Source organism: Pelophylax lessonae, assembly GCF_965119305.1.
Source record: "Pelophylax lessonae genome assembly, chromosome: 4".
Classification (NCBI taxonomy): domain Eukaryota; kingdom Metazoa; phylum Chordata; class Amphibia; order Anura; family Ranidae; genus Pelophylax; species Pelophylax lessonae.
Window position 1 is genome coordinate 376,082,758 of NC_138771.1, and position 21,105 is coordinate 376,103,862.

General features: G+C 41.6%; 1 protein-coding gene across 1 annotated transcript in view; it reads left to right on the plus strand.

The window, feature by feature from the left end:
- Nucleotides 1-21,105, plus strand: part of DOCK2 (dedicator of cytokinesis 2) — a 349,654-nt gene that overhangs the window by 208,754 nt on the left and 119,795 nt on the right. Inside the window, exons 32-35 of the mRNA XM_082254918.1 lie at nucleotides 743-801; nucleotides 9,652-9,800; nucleotides 17,572-17,657; nucleotides 19,892-20,048. Coding sequence (XP_082111044.1) covers nucleotides 743-801; nucleotides 9,652-9,800; nucleotides 17,572-17,657; nucleotides 19,892-20,048 — 451 coding nt within the window. The remainder of the gene's footprint in view (nucleotides 1-742; nucleotides 802-9,651; nucleotides 9,801-17,571; nucleotides 17,658-19,891; nucleotides 20,049-21,105) is intronic.

A 21,105-nucleotide genomic window follows, 5' to 3' on the forward strand; every position in this document is an offset into this window, starting at 1 on the left:
GCCGCCTCTGAATGTCAGCACCCCAGTTGATTTTTCAATTGGCTCTCAGGTGTCACCATCCCGACTAAGGGGAACTGGCAGTGGAGCTTTGTACCTTCACAGCTGGTTTCCTACTGTGCATGCACGAAGTGTGCTGCGCTTTCTGAATGGGCAGGCGGTGGTGGAAGGAGCCGTGGCGAGGTCTCCAGGAAGTGGGGACAGGTACCTTTCTAAAACAGATACCCGCTCCCCCCCCCCCTGAAAGGTGCCAAATGTGGCAACCGAGGGGGGAGGAAGAAAATAACTGGAGCTTCCCCTTTTGGGTGGAATTTCGCTTTAATGTTAGGGCTAGAATTATGGTTAATATCTAGTATCAGGTTTACCATTAGGGTTAGCTTTAGGATGAGGATGTTATCATTAGCATTTTATGGTTTAAGTTTAAAGAAGCTTTTGCAAGCCTCAGAAGCCATTTAAAGCCTATTGCACCTTTACAAACCATCACAAACACCTTATTTCACCTTCCCTTTTGGCTCTAAATGCATTTAGCCAAAATGATGAAATTTTAGAAACATTTCTCAAATTATGAGGAAATATAAACAAAGCAGCTTCTCTCCATTTTTCTTTTTTTCTAGTGCTCACTATTTGTGTTATTATATACAGTATTCATAACATCTGAGTAGGTGTTCCCCAGAAGCCAGGCAGAATCCCCTATAAACACTGTTTAATGAAATTACCGAAAGAAACATTTTTTTTCTTCTGTTAGGTACGAAGACATGAGATGTTTAATTGGCTTTGCAATTCGCGATATGTGGTACAAACTTGGTAAGTGAGACAAAAAATAAATAATGCATGTTTGTAATAAAAAAAAAGTGTTTTGTATTACTTGCACCTAATGATATACTGGTAAATGCGTGCCCATTCCAGAATGGGCAAGGTTGAGGTTTTTTAAAACAATACTAAAGAAGTGTCTGAGTGGGCAAAAAGGTGAGGAGTCCAGAGGGTATGAAGGCGGGAAGTGTGTGCAGAAGAGAAATGCAGAGGGCAGTACGTGCAGGAGAGAAATTTATAGCATGTGAAAACAGGCATGTACAGTTAACCCTTTGACACACAAATGATTGTTCCATAATTAACAACAAAATCACAAAAAATATGATGATAGCCATACATGTATATATTGGAAGTGCATCCCCATATTACACTTGCCACCTATTTGCAAAACTGACCTATTTTATATCAGCAGCAATGCACAGAAGGTTTTACAGGGTGGAAAGAGGTCATAATTAATGTAGGTGGGACAGTGGGGTGGTAGCAAGTGTCAGCAACATGGCAGACTCTAAAGGTGGTGCAGAGGACACCAAAACAGGAGGATTGTGTGAGTGGCTCTGGACACAAAGTATATTGAAAAGGGAATACCCAAACTAAAGCAGATTTACAGCAGAGACTGTGTCATTAAGCCCAGGAGCAGCGAAGGCAGTATTTAGGAGGTGGAAGATGGGGCAGTGCTTTATTGCCAGGGGAAGTTTAAAGCCCAATGCAAGGCAAAAAACAATGCTTTCCAATCTCACCCTTACACTACCCTCTAGTTAATTATTGGAATAAAAAAAATCTAAATACCCTTTTTACTTGCCTAAACCTGGGGGCGAGTGACTTTTGAGTCCCAAACCGTGATTCCTCTTTTGTTATAGTACTGGTGGGGTTCTTTGAGTTTTCACATCATTGCTTGTGTGACAAGGATACTTCTTATTAATTGTCATCAAGAGGGAACAATAGGAAACTGAGGCAGTGAGGAATACATTGCACATCTGGATCTGCGGTCCCTGCAACAGAAAATGATGCTGGCAAGGGACTCAGATGATAGGCTTAGTTAAGTATATGTTTCTACACTAGATAAGACAACAACATAGTCCTACATGATGGGTAAGAGCGGGGTTAGAGAGAGGGATGGAAACATTTTTGTTTTTTCCTGGAGCTGGGCATCAAGCAATAAATGGAGCAGTGGAACTAAAAACACTATTGGACCAGAGATAGTGGAGATATAACATATGTCTGGCATATGCTAAAGACTGTGTGCTTAGGTGTTAACACACATATACTGAAGAATAGGCACTAAGAAGTTACATATGTGCTGAGGATTGGCCACTGAGGGATAACATTAAGAGTCTGGAGACTGGATATGAAGAGTTAACACATGGGATGGCTACTGGCCACTGAAGAGTTACTGCACATAGGGTAGCAGCAGCTGAAGAATTATACACATGAATCATAGGCTAGTTGCAAAGAGGCTAAGGTACATGAGCTGGTGATTGGGTGCTGAATGATAAATACACATGGGCTAGTAAATGTATGCTTAAGAGCTAACACACATATGCCTAGGACTGGGTGCTGAGATGTTAACACACGTGCTGGGCACTCTGTGCTTAGGAGTTAAAACTTGTGGGCCGGGCCTGGGTGCTGTAGAGTTGTAGCATATGAGCAGAGAAATGGATTAATGGTCATATGGTGAGGACAGGACATGGGTGGTCACTATACATTAAAAATTGTTTACTAAGGGGATAATGCACATGCCTTTGGAGCTGATCACTGGGGTGCAAATTAACATACATTGCAGACAGGTGACTGAGGGTTAGTGCTAATTTTTTTTGTAATTCTTCATTTAGACATTGTGACATTAAACGAGAAGACCTGGTTCACAGTCTCCACTCTAATGCATCCCAAAGGTGTTCTATCAGGTTGAGGTCAGGACTCTGTGCAGACCAGTCATGTCCCCCCACCCCAAACTCGCTCATCCATGTCTTTATGGACCTTGCTTTGTGCACTGGTCCAAATAATTTGCTGGAGGGGGATTATGATGCGGGGCTGTTTTTCAGGGGTCAGGCTTGGCCCCTTAGTTCCAGTGAAGGGAACTCTAAAGGCATCAGCATACCAAGACAGTTTGGACAATTTCATGCTGCCAACTTTGTTGGAACTGTTTGGGGATGGCCCCTTTCTATTTCAACATGACTGTGCACCAGCACACAAAGCAAGGTCCATAAAGACATGGATGAGTGAGTTTTGGCTAGAGGAACTTGACTGGCCTGCATAGAGTCCTGACCTGAACCTAATAGAACACCTCTGGGATGAAATAGAGCAGAGACTGTGAGCCAGGCCTTCTCGTCCACCATCAGTTCATGACCTCACAAATGCACTTCTGGAAGAATGGTCAAACATTCCCATAGACACACTCCAAAACCTTGTGGACAGCCTTCCCAGAAGAGTTGAAGCTGTTATAGCTGCAAAGGTTGGGCCAACTCAATACTGAACCCTACGGAGTAAGACTGCAATGCCATTAAGTTTCATGTGCGTGTAAAGGCAGGCATTCCAATACTTTTGACAATATAGTGTTTTTGTGATCTCTATTTAGTACCTTAAAAATTACAGTTAGCCTTTTTTTTTCTTTGTATAATATATGTCCTACACTTCACACAAAATTCTGCACTCAGTGGTGAAACTCCAGTATATGTGAGCACCGAAAGGTGGGAATCTCACTGCAGAAGGACCACTGTACACTATATCCTGTAGGCCTGAGGTCATTGCTAAAGCAAGAGTCTGTGGTCTCACCAAAGTTAACTTTTTAGATACAGCAGTGAATGTAGACTCAGCATTTATAAAACCTTCCCTCAGCACTCAATAAAGTCTGCAATCAGTGGTATAACTATAGAAACTGCAGCTAACACAATGTATTGCCCTTAGAATTTCTGATGTAGCTCCTACAGTCTGAAATGAATCCTGTATGCCTAGGGCAGTCTTCCAAAGGCTGTGATAAAATCCTAGAGTGTCTCCTCAGCTAAAACCTTCTAAGACAGATTCGATTTGTAGTTCTGCAATTGCCTTGAGTATTATAAAAAAAAAAAAAAATTGCTCTATGGTTAGTATATGCAGAAGCACTAACATTTTATATGTAGTCATAAAAAATATCTTAATGGTTATTTTTTTTGCCACTATATCTTTTTATTATTTTTTTTTTTATACTAACTACTAGACCAACTCTTTAAGCATTTTCTGACTGTGGGGGGTGGGAGGGCTTAGAATTTACACTAAGGCCGGCCATACACAGAGGGAATTGCTTTCCTGCAACCTGCAGAAAAGAAATTTGCTTGATTCCCCTATCAACACAGAGAGTGTTGATGTGAGAATCCCTCCCATTTTCTTTTCCTGGAAGGGGGGGGGGGGGGTCAGAGGAGTGTGGAGGAAGCCGTTCACTCCAGGAGAAGACAGTGATTGTTGCTAGCAGCTATAGCAACCTAGCAACTTCTAGCGATAATTGCAGGTAAAATCTGACATGCTGGTTGTACCCAAGTTAACCCATCGATCAACTTGTTACATTTAGCCTGTCTATACACGATTCAAATCTCGGACGGTTCCTGCTAAACCGGTCGGGATTCGAACCGTAAATGGTCTGCCTAAGGCCCTGAGATCTGAGATGCTGCAAAAAGATTGGGTAGTTACTGAGGGCAGAGTAGTTTAGACTCCATTCACACCACTGAAGTGTATTATTCCCCAAATATTCTTGTGAATAAAGTGAATAGATCCATTTGATACATAATAACATACAAACAAATACATTGAAACAAGTGTAAAATGAAAAGAAATGTTGTAGTGCAACCAAAAAAAGTCCACAAAGCATTCTTAGAGTAACAGTCCACTTCCAAATCCATATTTAGAAGACACCTTTGTCTAAACGCTAGCCACCACTACAAACAAAAGGACACTGGTTCCATTTTAGCTAGTTTTTATTCCAGTAACAGGGCTGCTTTAAGATGTACAGTATGTAAAGCCAAAACTTTTTGAACCAATTTTGGATAGATAGTGAATGGTTAAAACCTCTATCAGGTTTTTTTTTTTTCTTTGCTGACATTGTCCCACTGGGGAGATTTTCTTAATTTTTTTTGTAACACAACAGGAAATGAGAGGAAAATCTCCCCAGTAAATGTAATTCCCATCTTAGAGAGTTGTCACATAATATTGAAGGATTGTTTTCCACTTAACCACTTCCATACAGAGCAGTTAGACACCCTTCCTGCCCAGACCAATTTTCAGCTTTCAGCACTCTCACACTTTGAATGACAATTGCTCAGTCATGCTACACTGTAACCAAACAAAATTTTTATCATTTTTTCACACAAATAGAGCTTTCTTTTGGTGGTATTTGATTACAACTGGGGTTTTTTTTTTTTCGTGATATATGCAAAAAAAGAGCAAAAATTTTGAAAAAAAAACACTTTTTTTTAGTTTCAATTATAAAATTTTGCAAAAAATTAATTTTTCTTCATACATTTGGGCCAAAATGTATACTGCTACATGTCTCTGGTAAAATTAACCCAAATTAGTGTATATTATTTAGTCTGTGTGAAAGTTATTGAGTCTAGAAGCTATGGTACCAATTACTGAAAATTGATCACACCAGATGTACTGACTGCCTATCTCCTTTCTTGAGGCCCTGAAATGTCAGGACAGTACAAATACCGCCCAAATGACCCCTTTTTGTAAAGTAGACAGTCCAAGGTATTTAGTAAGAGGCATGGTGGGTTTTTTGAAGTTGTAATTTTTTCCCACAATTCTTGGGAAAATTAAGAAAAATTTTTTTTCTTTTTTTTTCCCACAAAGTTGTCAATTTATAAGCTATTTCTAACACATAGCATGTACACAGCAAAAATTACACCCAAAAATACATTCTGCTACTCCTTCCGAGTATGGCGATACCACATGTGTGAGACTTTTACACAGCCTGGCCACAAAAAGATACTCCACGTCCAAGAAGCACCTTCAGGCGTTCTAGGAGCATAAATACACATAAAACTTTCTTACTACCTATCACACTTTTCAAGGCCCTAGAGCACCAATACAATGGAAAAGTCCACAAAATGACCCCAGTTTGGAAAGCAAAAACTCAAACGTATATTCATTGAGGCATTATGGGTCGTTTGAACATATCATTTTTATCTACAGGTTTTTGGAAAATGTGGGAAAAAAATGAAAACTTTTTTTTTTTACACGAAGTTGTCAATTTATAGGATATTCCTAACACATAGCATGTACACAGCAAAAATGACACCCCAAAATACATTCTGCCACTCCTCTTGAGTATGGCAATACCACATGTGTGAGACTTTTTCACAGCCTAGCCATATAGAGGGGCCCAACATCCAAGGAGCATCATCATGCATCCTAGCCACTTGCCTAGGCCTATTTTTGACATTTGGTGTTTACAAGCTAAAATCAGTTGTTTTGCTAGAAAACTGCTTAGAACCCCCAAACATTATATATTTTTTTTTTAGCAGAGACCCTAGAGATTAAAATGGAGATTATTGCAATATTTTTTATCACACCGTATTTGCGCAGCGGTCTTCCAAACGCAATTTTTTGGGAAAAAATTCACTTTTGTTAATTAAAAAATAAGAAACCAGTAAAGTTAGCCCAATTTTTTCCATAATGTGAAAGATAATGTTACGCCGAGTAAATAGATACCCAACATGTCATGTTTCAAAATTGCACGGAATGGCGACAAACTTTGGTACTTAAAAATCCCCATAGGCGACAATTTAAAAATTTCCACAGGTTGCCATCTTTGAGTTACAGAGGAGGTCTAGGGCTCAAATTATTCCCCTTGCTCTAACGATCGCGGCGATACCTCACATGTGTGGTTTGAACACCGTTTACATATGTGGGTGGGGTTTCCGTATGCGTTGCTTCTGCGCGCGAGCTAACAGGGACAGGGTGCTTTAATTTTTTTTTTTTTTTTACTATTTATTTTATTTATTATTTTTTATTTTTACACCGTTTAACAAAAAAAAAAAAAAAAAGGATCATTTTTATTTCTATTACAAGAAATGTAAACATTACTTGTAATAGAAAAAGGCACGACAGGACCTCTTTTTTGTGAGATCTGGGGTCAAAAAGTCCTCAGATCTCACAAGTACACTAAAAGATAGAAAAAAAAAAAATTATATAAAATGAAAAAAAAAAAAAGGACCTTTAAACCGGTTGCTAGGCAACAACATTTTCCGTAGCTCCGGTCCTCCAAGACCATAGAGTCAAGTGAGGGCAAGCTTGCCCTCACTCATAGTTACATAGTTACATAGTTACATAGTAGGTGAGGTTGAATAAAGACAATAGTCCATCCAGTTCAACCTGTGTAGGTGTGTGTGGCTGTACTCATCTCACATACCCCTGAATGTTCTGATCCTTGAGATGTAAGTCTAAGAGTCTTTTGAAAGCCACCATACTACCCGCAGAAACCACCTCTTGTGGTAGAGAATTCCACAATCTTGTAGCCCTAACAGTAAAGAACCCCCCACGTTGCCATGTGGTTAAAACGCTTCTCCTCTAATCGCATTGTATGCCCTCGAGTCCTCATGCAATCCCTTCGAATGAACAGCTTTTTTTCTAAGCTGGGATCCCCATTAAGATATTTATAAATTGCTATCATGTCCCCCCTCAGACGTCTCTTCTCCAGGGAGAATAAATCGAGCGATTGTAGACGCTCTTCATAGTCAAGGTCCTCCAATCCCCTAATTAGTTTAGTTGCCCTTCTCTGGACTCTCTCCAGCTCCAACACATCCCTCCTGAGGACTGGTGACCAGAACTGGACCGAATACTCCAGATGCGGTCGGACCAGAGTTTGTCTGTGAGGATCCGGGACCGGATCGTTTTCCCCGCTGTCGGCGGGTCTGGTAAGCGGGGAAAAGGACCGGACGCGGCGGGAGGGGGGGGGGCACCTCTTCCGCCGTCCCGGAATCCACCGCTGGGACCACCCTTATCGGAAAGCCAACCGTCCACCGTTTAAAAAAATACCAGGGTTATGGCAGCTATCTGCTGCCATAACACCGGTATTTAGGTTTAAACGGAGGACGTATATAAACCTTTTTGGACTTAGACATGAAGGGCGACAGGTACTCGGGTACTTTGTTGGGCAGGTGACAGGTACTCTGGTACTGATGAGCAGGTGGCAGGTACTCGGGTACTCCGATAGGCAGGTGACAGGTACTCGGGTACTCTGATGGGCAGGTGACAGGCAGGTGATAGGTACTGATGAGTAGTACTGATACTGATAGGTGATACTGATACGTGATAGGTACTGATGAGTAGTGATGGGTACTGATGAGCAGGCGGCAAGTACTCGGGTACTTCAGGCGTCAGGTACTCTGATGAGCAGGTGGAAGGTACTCGGGTACTCTGATGGGTAGGTGACAGGTACACAGGTACTCTGATGACGGATACTCCGTTGACAGGTACTCAAAGTACCCGAGTATCCGTCATCAGAGTACCCGAGTATCCGTCATCAGAGTACCCGAGTACCTGTCATCAGAGTACCCGAGTACCTGTCATCAGAGTACCCGAGTACCTGTCATCAGAGTACCCGAGTACCCGTCATCAGAGTACCCGTCATCAGAGTACCCGAGTACCTGTCATCAGAGTACCCGAGTACCTGTCATCAGAGTACCCGAGTACCTGTCATCAGAGTACCTGCCTACCTGTCATCAGAGTACCCGAGTACCTGTCATCAGAGTACCCGAGTACCTGTCATCAGAGTACCTGATGGGCTGGTGACAGGTACTCGGGTACTTTGAGGGGCTAGTGACAGGTGCTCTTTATTGGGGGGGGGCAATCAGTGTGTTTGGGGTGCACTGTACTTGGTAACTAGCTGTTACCACACTCTCTTCCTCACACAGGATCAGTGTGTGAGGAGGAGAACACGGTGATAGCTAGTTACCGTGTTCTCTGTTGACATTTGTGACCGGCTGTGATTGGACACAGCCGGTCACGTGGTAAAGAGCCAATTTCATTGGCTCTTTACCTAGATCGGGGATCGACTCTGTCCGAGGGACGAGCCTCGTCCCCGATCGCTGCTCTGTGCGCCCCCGAGGGCGCGCATTGCAGAGAGAACGAGCGGCTCGTGCTGGAGCCGCTCATGTGATCGGCTGTGATTGACATAGCCGATCACGTGGTAAACAGCCAATTTCTATTGGCTGTTTACCTTGATCAGGGATGGGCTATGTCCGAGGGACGAGCCTAACCCCCGATCACCGCGCTGCGTGCCCCCGGGGGCGCGCAATAGCAGCTAGGATCCGTACAACCACCATGCCGACGTCATATTACTATGACTCGGTATGGAAGTGGTTAACTCAACATATTGGACCTTCTCCCATTTTTCTGTTTTGATGACAGTGGCCATCAAGCCAAATAAAGGACTGAATCTCCCCAAGGGAGCACAGAGCAAAAAAAAACCTGCAGGTTCTCAGTAGAAAATAAAAGTTGCTTGTCATTATTGAGTAACTGTAAATCTACAGTCTACTTTTGCCATATCAATCTTTAGTTTGGCTATACAGGAGCTCAATGAAAGATAAGTAATACTACAAGGTTTATGCATATACTTCTTAAAATGTTTTTCTATTTTTTTCATTTTGTGCATAAAAATAGTAATTACTTAGTAGTAGTAATTTCTGCTGCTTACTTTATAGTGAGATATTTTAGAGCATCAGCTAGATAAATATATCATTTAACAGATAGTATGAGGCTTTTATGTGAGTAATGCTTTTGTCAACATTTTAACAGCAACCAGGTGATATTTTACTGAACGTTTTTACTATATGATATCAAATCAGTTACATTTTTTGTTATTTTATCTCATACCAGATAAACATAAGATCTGCTTTATTCCTGGAATGGTTGGACCAATTCTAGAAATGACTCTCATACCAGAAACTGAATTACGAAAAGCTACAATCCCAATCTTTTTTGATATGATGCTCTGTGAATTCCACCAAACTGGAGAGTTTAGAAAGGTAACACAAAACAAAGACAATGCATGTAAAAGCATATTCAGAAACCGAATACAATTCGTTTGTTAAATAGGGCTAGCAATTGTCACGTTTTTTCCCCAAGTTTTTTCAGAATATAGGTAAACATAATTGGTAAAATCAAAAAATGTTTAGCTTTTCTACACCTGTCCCCTTGTTGTTTTAAAGAACTGTTATTTGGCATAACATATAGGCCCCTTTCACACTAGTGCGACTTGTCCCGCCATTTTGGACCGCAACATCGCATGACAAGTCGTTTTCCATTATTTTCAATGAGCCCCATTCATATCAGTGCATTTTGAAGTCGCACCAACTTCAAAGTAGTTCCTGCACTACTTAACCATAGCCATAGCCATTGCTTTCAAAATCGCATTCGCGGTAAAATCGCGTTGCATAAGTGTGAAAGGGGCAATAATGTTGCTGGTGTGAACATATTTTCTTTTTTTTTTAAAATGGATATGGACAAAAATCCTAGTTTAGAAGTTAAAGTGAGCATTGAGGTAAGCAGCCATATAAAGTGCAAGAATGCACTCAGCAGCTTAGCATTACAACTATTGCTTATTTAAAATAAGGTAAACACTTCCATACGCAAAAAAAAGTTAACTACATCAACTCCCGTAACTTTTTACCTCTTATGGCCTAAATTGGTGAATTCAAATATTTCAGCCAAATGACAGTTCTTTCAACTATCCTGGACCTGCATTTTTGTGCCAGAAATGACCCTTTATAAGTGGAGAACATACTCTTATGTTGTAGAAATGAAAAGAACCTTTTATAAACTGATAAGTATTTTAACCTCAATTGATGTTATTTCAAGCAAGGAAATAAACATTCAATATGTAACATATATTATCCCCTAATTTGCTAAGAACCAGATGATCAATATACATCAATAAACAGAAACACAAATATGACTCATGTGCAGTGTTTTCACCACCCTTATTGCTCCCTAAATGTTTTATTGAGAAACGGAGCTGGGCCTTTTTATATGGTGTCTTTTCTTTACTAGAGATCAGTCAAACTGCTTGGGTTACATTTTTAGGGCTTTGAAACAAGCCCTAAAAAAAAAAAAAAAAAAAAAAAAAAGGCATTGGAGCTTGGCATGTACCAAAAAACGAAAAATGTTTTTAATAATAATAAGGGTGACATAGAAAATAACAAATCCCTTAAATGATCAGCTTTATAATTTATACCTTCAAGCTCTATGTGGTGGTATGAAACAATTTTTACAGACAACCTTGTGACAGACTTACCACTCATATTATTTTTTTCTGTACAATTACTTTGGCTTACATACAGCAGCAGCACTCAATCTGATTCATTTCTTTAAAAAAAAAAAGCCTCTTGTGACCACTAGGCCAACAATTTGCTGAGACTGTCCCTATTTTCAATGTTTCCATATTTTTGCTGTGCTGCTGAAAAATTCCTATCATACAGTACTTGCAAATGGAGAGACTGCCGCAGATACAGTAGTGTAAAAACTGACAAAGAACATGAGCTGCAGGACTGGGCCCAAAAATACTGAAGACACAGGGCATGGGCAAGTTTTTATCTACAAGAATTACATTTCTGTAGATGTTAAAGCAGTGCAAAATTTGCCAGCATTAGGACATTTTCAGTGAACCAGATGAGGCTGAAACTTACTAGAGAATCAGTGTATCCCTAACTTTTATTTACTATGGGGATAGAAATGTGAGTGATATAATATAAAATGGTTCTTGCACAGGGGGGGTGTGGCCTGGAGTGGCATGGTGTAGGGTGCTCTGACTGAAAGCTCCGCCAAATGAACATCCTTAATCCATTAATCCTGGGGATCTCTGGTCCGTTTTTTCCCTGATTGTCTCTCCCTGGGTGTGAAATCCTTCCTGCTGCATTGCGATGTAGCCTCTGAAGAAAAACTTGGGTGCCATCACCAAACTGGACAGATTCAGACACGAGGAGTGTGAAGAAGGGGGAGAAGATGGCGCCGCTCCTCCTACAGAGTCTGATCAAGCTGCTGGAGACACCGCTAAGGTACTCTAGGCGATATTCACATGCCAGACCACACTGACCTCTAAAATAGAAGAGGTATAGGTGGACATCTCGCTAATTCGCCAAGACTTTCAAAAACTACGGGAGCGGGTGACTGAGACGGAAAGGCGGATCAGCCATGCGGAAGACAAGCTTCCTCTTTTATAGGTCTCCACTGAATAACTCCAGCATCAGCTCCATTCTCTCATCCAGAAACAGGATGTCATGGAGAACAGGCTAAGGTGCTGTAACTTCTGGTTCGTGGGACTTCGTGGGACTCCCTGAGGGTTCACACCCTCCATCTTTTCTGGAAAACCTGCTCTCCACTACCTATGGCAGGGAGGCTTTCTCAATGTCCTTTGTGGTGGAACGAGCCCACAAGCTGGTGGCTAGACCCCCTCCTAACCGAGCACCTCCACGCACTATTATAGCTAAATGTATGAATTTTAGAGACTGGGACACTATCCTCAGTCTCATCCGTGAGAAAGGAAATATCCTATTTCAGAATGTGAAGGTGGCAGTATACCCAGATTTCTCAGCTAAGGTATAGCGACATCAAGCTCAATTCACCGAGGCCAAACCACAGCTACGAGTCAAGCACCTAAAGTACGCCATGCTGTATCCTGCTAGACTACATGTAGTGGGAGATGACCAGGTGCACCTTTTTGAGGACCATCCTGAAGTGGCTTAAATGCAGAGGCAGCACCGATCCCTCTCCTTACTGAAATCTGTGTCTATACCTCTCTACCCATAGCCTTTCTCCTACATCTACCATGGCTACCTATGTGTTGTCCTCCCTAACTATCTCTGCATTAGATCAAAGATCATATATGTACAACTAACTGTGAGTTTGGGCTTTCTCTATTTCAAAATCTTTTTTCCCTGAGTACCTGTGGTGCTGTGCATCTGCAGCTTTCAATCCCCCCCCCCCCTCCCCCGGTACACATGATCTGATGGTGGAAATCGGCTTATCTTCATTCATGTTTACCTTTATTCATGTCCCTCATTTATAACTTTGATACTATGCTTGGGAAACTCAAGTATGTCTCTGCGGAATGTTAATTGTCCCCTTATTGTGGTTTCTGTTACTCCTTATATATCCTTCCTTGTCACGGTTTCAGCCATATATACCCCTGGAGGAAATACACCCTGCACCAGTGTGTGCTGTTCAGCTCCCCTAGGAACTGGAATAGTGCTGGAACTTTGTTTTCTTATATGGAACCTCCTCACAGTTCAAGCTTGATTTCCCAAGGCCAGCATATGCTTCCTTGCTTCCAACAAGTCAGCTATAGATGTGCCTTCCTATGCTGGTCCAGAGTCTACAAATCTTTTTTTTTTCATTTTCGACTGCTTTTTTTTCTTGTTATGATGTTTGTTGTTTTTCATGTTCACTCAAATCTTTTACAGCAAGATTTTACAGAACTCTACACTTTCTGATACGTTGATACCCTTCATAACATTCACATTAGGCTTATTATTGCTTTATTTTACTTTACTTTACAGTCAATTTTATGCAAATGTACTCTCACAATCTCATGCTAAGTTGGTACCTATGCAAAATTTACATGCACTTCATCTTGTGTGATATGTCGTGACCCTGATCCTGTGGCTCCGATAGCATGTACCTATTATTATTGACCGACTATGGCCCCCCTCAAGATCTTAACATGGAATGTCAGGGGGTTGTGAGCTAAGCCAAAACGGACTGCAATCCTACCTTAAGGCAAAGCTGGCTGATGTGATTATCCTTTTGGAAACTCATGTTACAGGTCAGATCCAACTAGCCCTTAAGAAACCTTGGATAGGTTGGATATACCAAGCCCCCTTTACTTCTCATTCCAGAGGAGTGGCGATCTTTGTTGCCAAACATATACAGTTTCAGCACTGCGATCTGACTCTCAAGGCAGGTATATATTTTTACATGCCTTAGTGGGTGGGATTGAATTACTACTGTGTGCATATTATGTTCCCAATCCATCCCAATTTACTGCCCTGCATGATGGCCTAACCTTTATGGTGCAATACTCCACAGTCTCTGCTATTTGGCTCGGGGATTTCAATATGGTGATAGACCCTTCTATTGATAGAATGGGCCCTGATGTTTCCAGTCCACATCCAACTTCTTTGAAGAGATTCGGCCGTTTGTTGGTAGAGTTTGCCTTGATAGACACCTGGAGACACAGACACCCCACGTCTCAGAGATATTCCTGCTTTTCCACTTCCCACTCTACTATGTCGCGCATAGATTATATTTTAGTATCTAAACTCCTTCTGCCAAATTTGGTGGATGTGGGATTTGGGGCTCAAATATTGTCTGACCACTCACTTTATTAAGTGACTCTGAACCTACAGACTTTCCCCTCGCCTGAATATGGAAGTTGAATCCCTTCTGGCTCTCCACACTTCCTTATATGGCAGCCCTACAGACTGAGTGGACCTTTTTTTTAATACTAACAGGGGTTCTGCTTCTTGTGGCACAGTATAGGAATCTTTTAAACTACATGCCAGAATGCTGCTGTTGGCTCGTGTCTCCAGGTACAAAATCTCCTACAAACTAATTTTGAACCAAGCTGAGGATCATTTAGAGTCTCTGGAACAGGCTTTTCAACTTGACCCTTCTTCCAACAATGCTTCCTTAATGAAAGTGCAAGCTAGATTAGTTAATCTCCTGCATTTTTAAAAAGCCAAGCAACATATTTTCTTTTGTAAACAGAGGATATTTGAACATGGGGAGAGTGCGGGTAAACTGCTTGCCTATCTGGCTCACCTAAACCACAAACCACCGGTAGTTGTTTCATTGACGGATGCATTTGGCCAACATATAACTGACTCTGCCAAGTGGCTAAAGAATTTCATGCCCCTTTGCTGCTTTATACTCCTTTATGGCCCACTACTCATACTAGGATCTAGACACTTTTCTACATTCAGAACAGTTTCCCTCCCTGTCCCCCTCTGAAATTAGCCAATTTGAAACCTCCATCTCCCCTTATGATATAGATAAAGCCATTGGACATCTAGCTACAGTCAAAGCCCCAGGCTCTGATGGACTTCCATTGGAATTCTACACTCAGTTTAGGGAGGTCCTAGTTCCTAGACAGTGAGAAGTATTTAAACACATCTTTGACTCATTTACCCTTCCTGCATCCATGAGAGAAGCCCTAATAGTGCTCATAACCAAACCTGGAAAAGACCCTTCACTCCCTGAATCATATCACTCTATCTCCCTTCTACAATTAGATAATAACATTTTGGCCAAAATCCTAGCACTCTATCTGAACAAAGTGATCCTCAAATTGATCCACCAAATACAATTGGATTCATGCCCAACAAAAACACTGCCTTTAAGTTAAGAAGACTTTTTTTGAACTTACAAGCTACCCACAACTCGGTAGGTTCACGACCCGACATATGGGACTGTTAGCTGGATCTGGCATCTACCTCATCAGAGGAAGAAACAATGATTGATTATCAAAAACCATCCCAGGGCATCTCCACTCCCATTTCTCTGATCGTATTGACCATTATGAGCATGTGAGACTTTTGATGGATTTTTGTTTTCATATGTGTACCTTGATATACATTAATTTGGTCCCTGGCATGACTTCCCTTCTGGGATCTTTTGAATGTAATAACATTTTTGTTTCTTGATATCTGTAAACCATTGCATTGACAATTTTTGTTGGTAACAATGTCTATTGGAGTTTAATTTGTAACTCCTTTTTTTTTCTGTTCTCCTTATTTTATGTCTCATAAGGAGTTTGTTGGATTAAAAAAAAGATGGTTCTTACACTTAGTTTTCTTTCAATTGATGAAGCAGCGTGCTGTGAATATAAAGCAGCTCCAAGAATAGATGGTCAGCAACCAAATGAATTTTGCATTTTAACATCTCAAACTTAAAAAAGAGTTCTTATTAGCATACAATAAAAACAAATATACCCACAAAAGAAATGAGAATCCTAAAATGACCTCTCCCCTGATACAAAATATGACCACTGCTCTCAAATCAACCACAAACTAAATATTGTAAAGTCAAAGACAAAAAAAGTCCTAACCACTCCCTCGTCCCTAAAAAAAGAAGGCAGTGAAGGAATGATTGCCCAAAGAGCTAGCTGTTTAGAATGAAACATAATTTCATAACTAATCATAATTTCTAAATATGCAACTTGTGATTTTTCAGTATCCTCTTTCTACAGCAAATCAGCAAAATGGCACATGCATTTTAATGGGAGCTTACATTTCAAACCAATAGAATTCACAACAAATCTGTAGTCACAGTGAATCCAGACCTCATTCCTTTTCTCCGCCTAAATCACTGTGCCCTGTACCCCTTGTCAAGTTTAACTGCACCCTTTAAGCGTGGGAACACTGCTACTTCTGAAACCCAAGGCACAATTCAGTACACATTATTTAGCAGCAGGCGTGATCACAGTCAGAAACGCTAACAAAGAAAGGCCAGGCCCCCCATTTCCATTAGAAAAAAATGTATAGACCATTGGCAAGCTGGCTAAGAAACTGAAAATTGCCATCATCAACTTTTAGGTTACCAGGCCTTCACTAATAATGTTTTTTTTTTTTTTTAATAACGTCCAACATAAGCAGTGGAAGCAGCACTTTAAGGATTTCCATGTCTAGGTTTTTTACTTTTCCAGTAAAGGTTTCTGTCCTTATTTCTAGCATGCACACTTAAATGCAGCAGGCAATGCCAGCGCCTCAGAATCACACCTCTTCCCCATGTTGGAAATGTAAAAATACATTTAGAGGTAATATCCAGCCCTTAGCCCCTTAATGTTTCTCCCATATGGGACATCGCCTGCCAGTGTTTTTCCTCCTCTGCCTATTTGCTCTTTTGAGCAGGTTTTCAAGGATCCAGTCCAGCAGTAGTAGCATTTACTGACCCTAAAAACTTGCCACTTTCGAACTAACAATGCTGGTGGCTTACTTAAGGGGGGGGGGGTGCATACTGCCTAGTGCCACTACCTGTCTGTCAGGTAAGTCCCTTTGTAAAGGCTCCCTGGTGGCATTGTGTCCCCACGGTTGCTGCCTCTAAAACTGCACCACAAGTTTATCCTCTGAGCTGCTGAGATCCTGAAGTCACTGCACTTTTGTATTCTGCTGCCATCTTGAGGCTCTCAGTAGGCCCTTAAGGTCTCACCCCCATATCATGTTTCGGCTTTTGTGCATCATGGATGTTAGTGTTCCTCTATGCTGTCATACTGGTGACTTTATGGCCTCTGCAGCCTTTTCCTCATTCTCTTAGGTTCTCCATCTTCCCAAATGTGGCTGATCACCCACTTCCATATCCAGAGACTCAGGTGTCTTCATCTCTGCCTGAAGACAAAGTGTGCTCAAAGAGGAGGGATTATTACTCCCCCCAAATGAGCACAAACATTTTGTTTACTGTGTTTTTCTGCTATTGATTACTCTGTAGCAGATTCAGAAGGCCTGGTGTTTGATGTAGCTGACTGAGACAGGACATAGTGATGAATCACAGCTATCACTAACCACTCTGGTTGTAAAACAGTACCAAAGACATAGGTGCTAAAAACTGACAGCTCTTTATTGGCTCGCAACATCTGATTAAAGTTCTACTTGCTTGTCCATTTCTTTCCCCTTTTTTTGTGTGCTTATTGGTAATATTTTCCATATTCTCAAATAACATGTATGTTGTAATTCACTGATCTCATCTGTGAAGCTGATGTGGATAGCTTGCTAAAGCTAACAGTCATGATGTACTTCTCATTTATAGTTTGAAAATGAAATAATACTCAAACTGGATCATGAAGTTGAAGGAGGACGTGGAGACTGGCAGTACATGCAGCTTTTTGAAAACATGTGAGACAATGCGTATTTTTTCATTTCACAAGCATGTTCTTTTTTGTTTTTCATGGCAAGGCTAGCTTTTTAGCAAAAATTATAAATGCCATCCCTCACATTATCTTTATTTTTCTATGTATTATAGCTTTACATTTAGGAGTTCTGGTGATGCCATAAAACTTTGGTGCCATTAGCCATTTGTTAACTACCCATACCTGAGGGTTGTACCTGTAGCTCACATTTTTTAGAAAGACCTCTCTGTGGGACTCATGCCATCCACATTTAGGTCTTTCAGTGGTGCCATCCAACAATGGTGTGAACTGAATTTCAGTTAATTCTCCCATTACTAGTCATAATGAAATTCAATAGTAAATCCTTCAAATAACTTCACTCTGTAATGTGTTGTATACTTGATGTGCATGGCTTTGTTCTGGTAGTATAGCATTACTTTAGCTCTTAAAACTTGGCATGGCTTCTGTAATATGAAACTGAAGCATGAGGCAAGTAGCTGTAACTTTTAAACATTCAATCATTTTTGGCTCAGGGCCAAGCCTGAGCTGGGAATCTGGGTTAGGGTTCAGTGACTCAAGGTTGGGTGAATCACCCTAGCAGCTTCTCTGGTGCCTCCCCCTGTTTTCTGGGACATTGGAGAATGTTCTAGACATAGTGGGTGGAGGCTAGGATGAGCTACTTGGAATGTTTATGAAGACCTTAGCCAATCCCCAGTAAAGGACTGGCAGGGGGCAGGCCACCTCATAAATAGGAATAAGTCATGCCAGGGTGGGGCAGTTGGGTAGAAGATGGGGATGGAGTGCTGAGGAGGCTGTTGGTGACCCTTAAGGGTGCCCCCTAGTTTGGGGGAGTGGGGTAACATCAGGCCTGGGGCTCAGTTGCTGGAAGGATTCTACCAAGACACATAGTTACATAGTAGTTGAGGTTAAATAAAGACAATAGTCCATCCAGTTCAACCTGTGTAAGTGTGTGTGGACATATTCATTTCCCATACCCCTGAATGTTTTGATCTTGGAGATGTATGTTCAAGAGTCTTTTAAAAGTAGCCATACTCCCCGCAGTTACTACCATTTGTGGAAGAGAGTTCCACAATGTTATTGCCCTTAGTGTAAAAAAACTCTTGCGTAGCCTGAGGTTAAATCGCTTCTGCTCTAATCGCATTGTATGGCCTTGTGTCCTCTTACACTCCTTGCAATTGAATAGTTTTTTTTTATATGCTGAAATCACCATTGAGGGAGCCCTTCCTGGAGGGCAGCAGGAGCAGGTCAGCACAATTAGGAGATCTTCTGAGATTCAGCGGGATGGGCTGGTGAGTGTCAGTCTGGAGGGCTGTAAGGAGAAGTTAGCCTAGAGAGGTAGTGAAAGGGGCAGCTGCAGCCAGGTGGGTTGGCAGTGCCTGAAGTGGTGGAGCTGGGATCAGTAGCCACAGGAATCATGCAAGTTGGACACTAAAATTCTGCTACACAACCAAGGGGCTTTATTCTGACTGAGTGACTATCAGATATTCACAGTGTACCAGCTGGGTTTTGCAAGCAAGTGAGTGCTGGAGGAAGGAGTGGAGCTGTATATAGAGCTGCAAATGGAGACTGAAGGAAGAGTTGTCCATGAAGTTTGTTGTTAAGGTCAAATGGGCATCCTATAACCTCCCATCGCTATCCAAGTTATTACCCTCAATAAATAACAATAAAAAATCACGGACTGTTCTCTGATTCAAACATGCCTGTGAGGATTGGGTGTGTCTGGCTGTGCAGGGTGGGAAATCCCAGTTTACTTGCGGATCTTTAGGGGGGGGGGTACACATGTAAATGTAACATATACGTAACTGTAACATGAAAGAGCATTTGGTGATCTGGTCTCAGTGTTGTTATGAATCTCAACAGTAATGTGGCCCTTTTCTATCTATGGTAGCGTGGATTTTGTTATATGTATGTTAACATGTCACTGATCCTAGCACCATGATTACTTGGAATAGTCTTGAACAATTGATCCAATATACAATGTGCAGGGCTAAATTTTGCCAAGAATTATTTTTCATTTAAAACTTTCACTGTTCCACAGTGCTTCTAAAACGAAAGCAGTATAGTTGGCACAAGATCAAGGTTTGACTTTTTAAATTTAAGCCATGTTTTTAAAAATAAAAATTGTTTGGGTTCTTTATTGTTTGTTTGAACTAATCTGTGATCAGATTAGGCTCTGTTGGTATCTTGTTATTGAGAGTATATTTTATTGTGTTCCTACAGATTGCTGGATTATGCTGAAAAGTATCCATCCATAGCTAAAGGAGTCATTAATTTTGTGACACTGATAAAAGGGCTTTTGGAAAGATTATTGGATTACAGAGCAGTGGTAACTGATGAGAGCAAAGACAACCGCATGAGTTGCACAGTCAACCTACTCGTGAGTGGATTCTTTTTTTTTTTTTTTTTGCCAGCCAAGATCAACAAGCTTGTAGGGGGCTTTGGTGTGTTGGTAGGGTGGTGGTCACGTCCTCCATGTTTCCCTCATTGGGCGCCAAGAAAGAGTCACATGAGAGGCCTACCCCGGAGTGGCTTCTTCTGGGCTACGTTAGGCACTTTGAAAAGGACACATGGGGTGCCTTAACTTGAACAGATGACTAAACTCTAGTTAACTCTCTTGATGTTCTTAAACATTATCACTGCTTTATTTAGGAGGGACACACAGAGCCAATGCCCTCTCAAACTGTCCAGCATATCACCCCTACCTCACTCCCAGTAACGGGATGGGGTTCCACTGTGCACCTAATGTGGACTCCATGTGTGCACTTAATTAACTTTTAGTCTTCCGTACCTGTGCACAGGCTGGGGACCTCTGAGGTTCTGATCTGCTCCCATTGCTATGGGAGACAGACCTTCTCACAACTTGTCACATGTACATGCTTACGACAGGCTGCTAGAGAAACCTTCGGTACTCTTGGTAACCACTTATGACTTCACGCTGTATTAACTCTTACACTGATGTTGACATACCCCATCATGCTTAGCTGACCCAAAGAGCAGACTATATGTGCTGGGTACTTTCATTATACCCCTTAAGTAACTTCAGACCAGGCAAAGACAAAGTTTCAAAAGCTTTACCTAAATATTGTCGCATGACAGTAGAACAAAGAAACAGTCTTTCCCTAAACTTATCCCCAACCCAGGCTTGTGTCTGCCCCAGCATACATGCACAGGATAGCGCCCATAACTGGCTGAATCCATGATGGCAGCATCCAGGATTGGCATCTTCAGGGCAGACTGCATGTCCCTGCATTCTCCCTTAGGCTGTAGAAGGATCCTGAAGCCAGATGTTCAATAAATGGCACTCTGGTCTTGGTATATTTCTGCAGGCTATTGGGACAGACTCCAGCAATGGTAACAGCAGCAACTGCTCTCTATCTCTCTAGCTCTAGCATGCTCAGGTCTGGACTCCTGTCCTTTTTTTAATAATACACAGA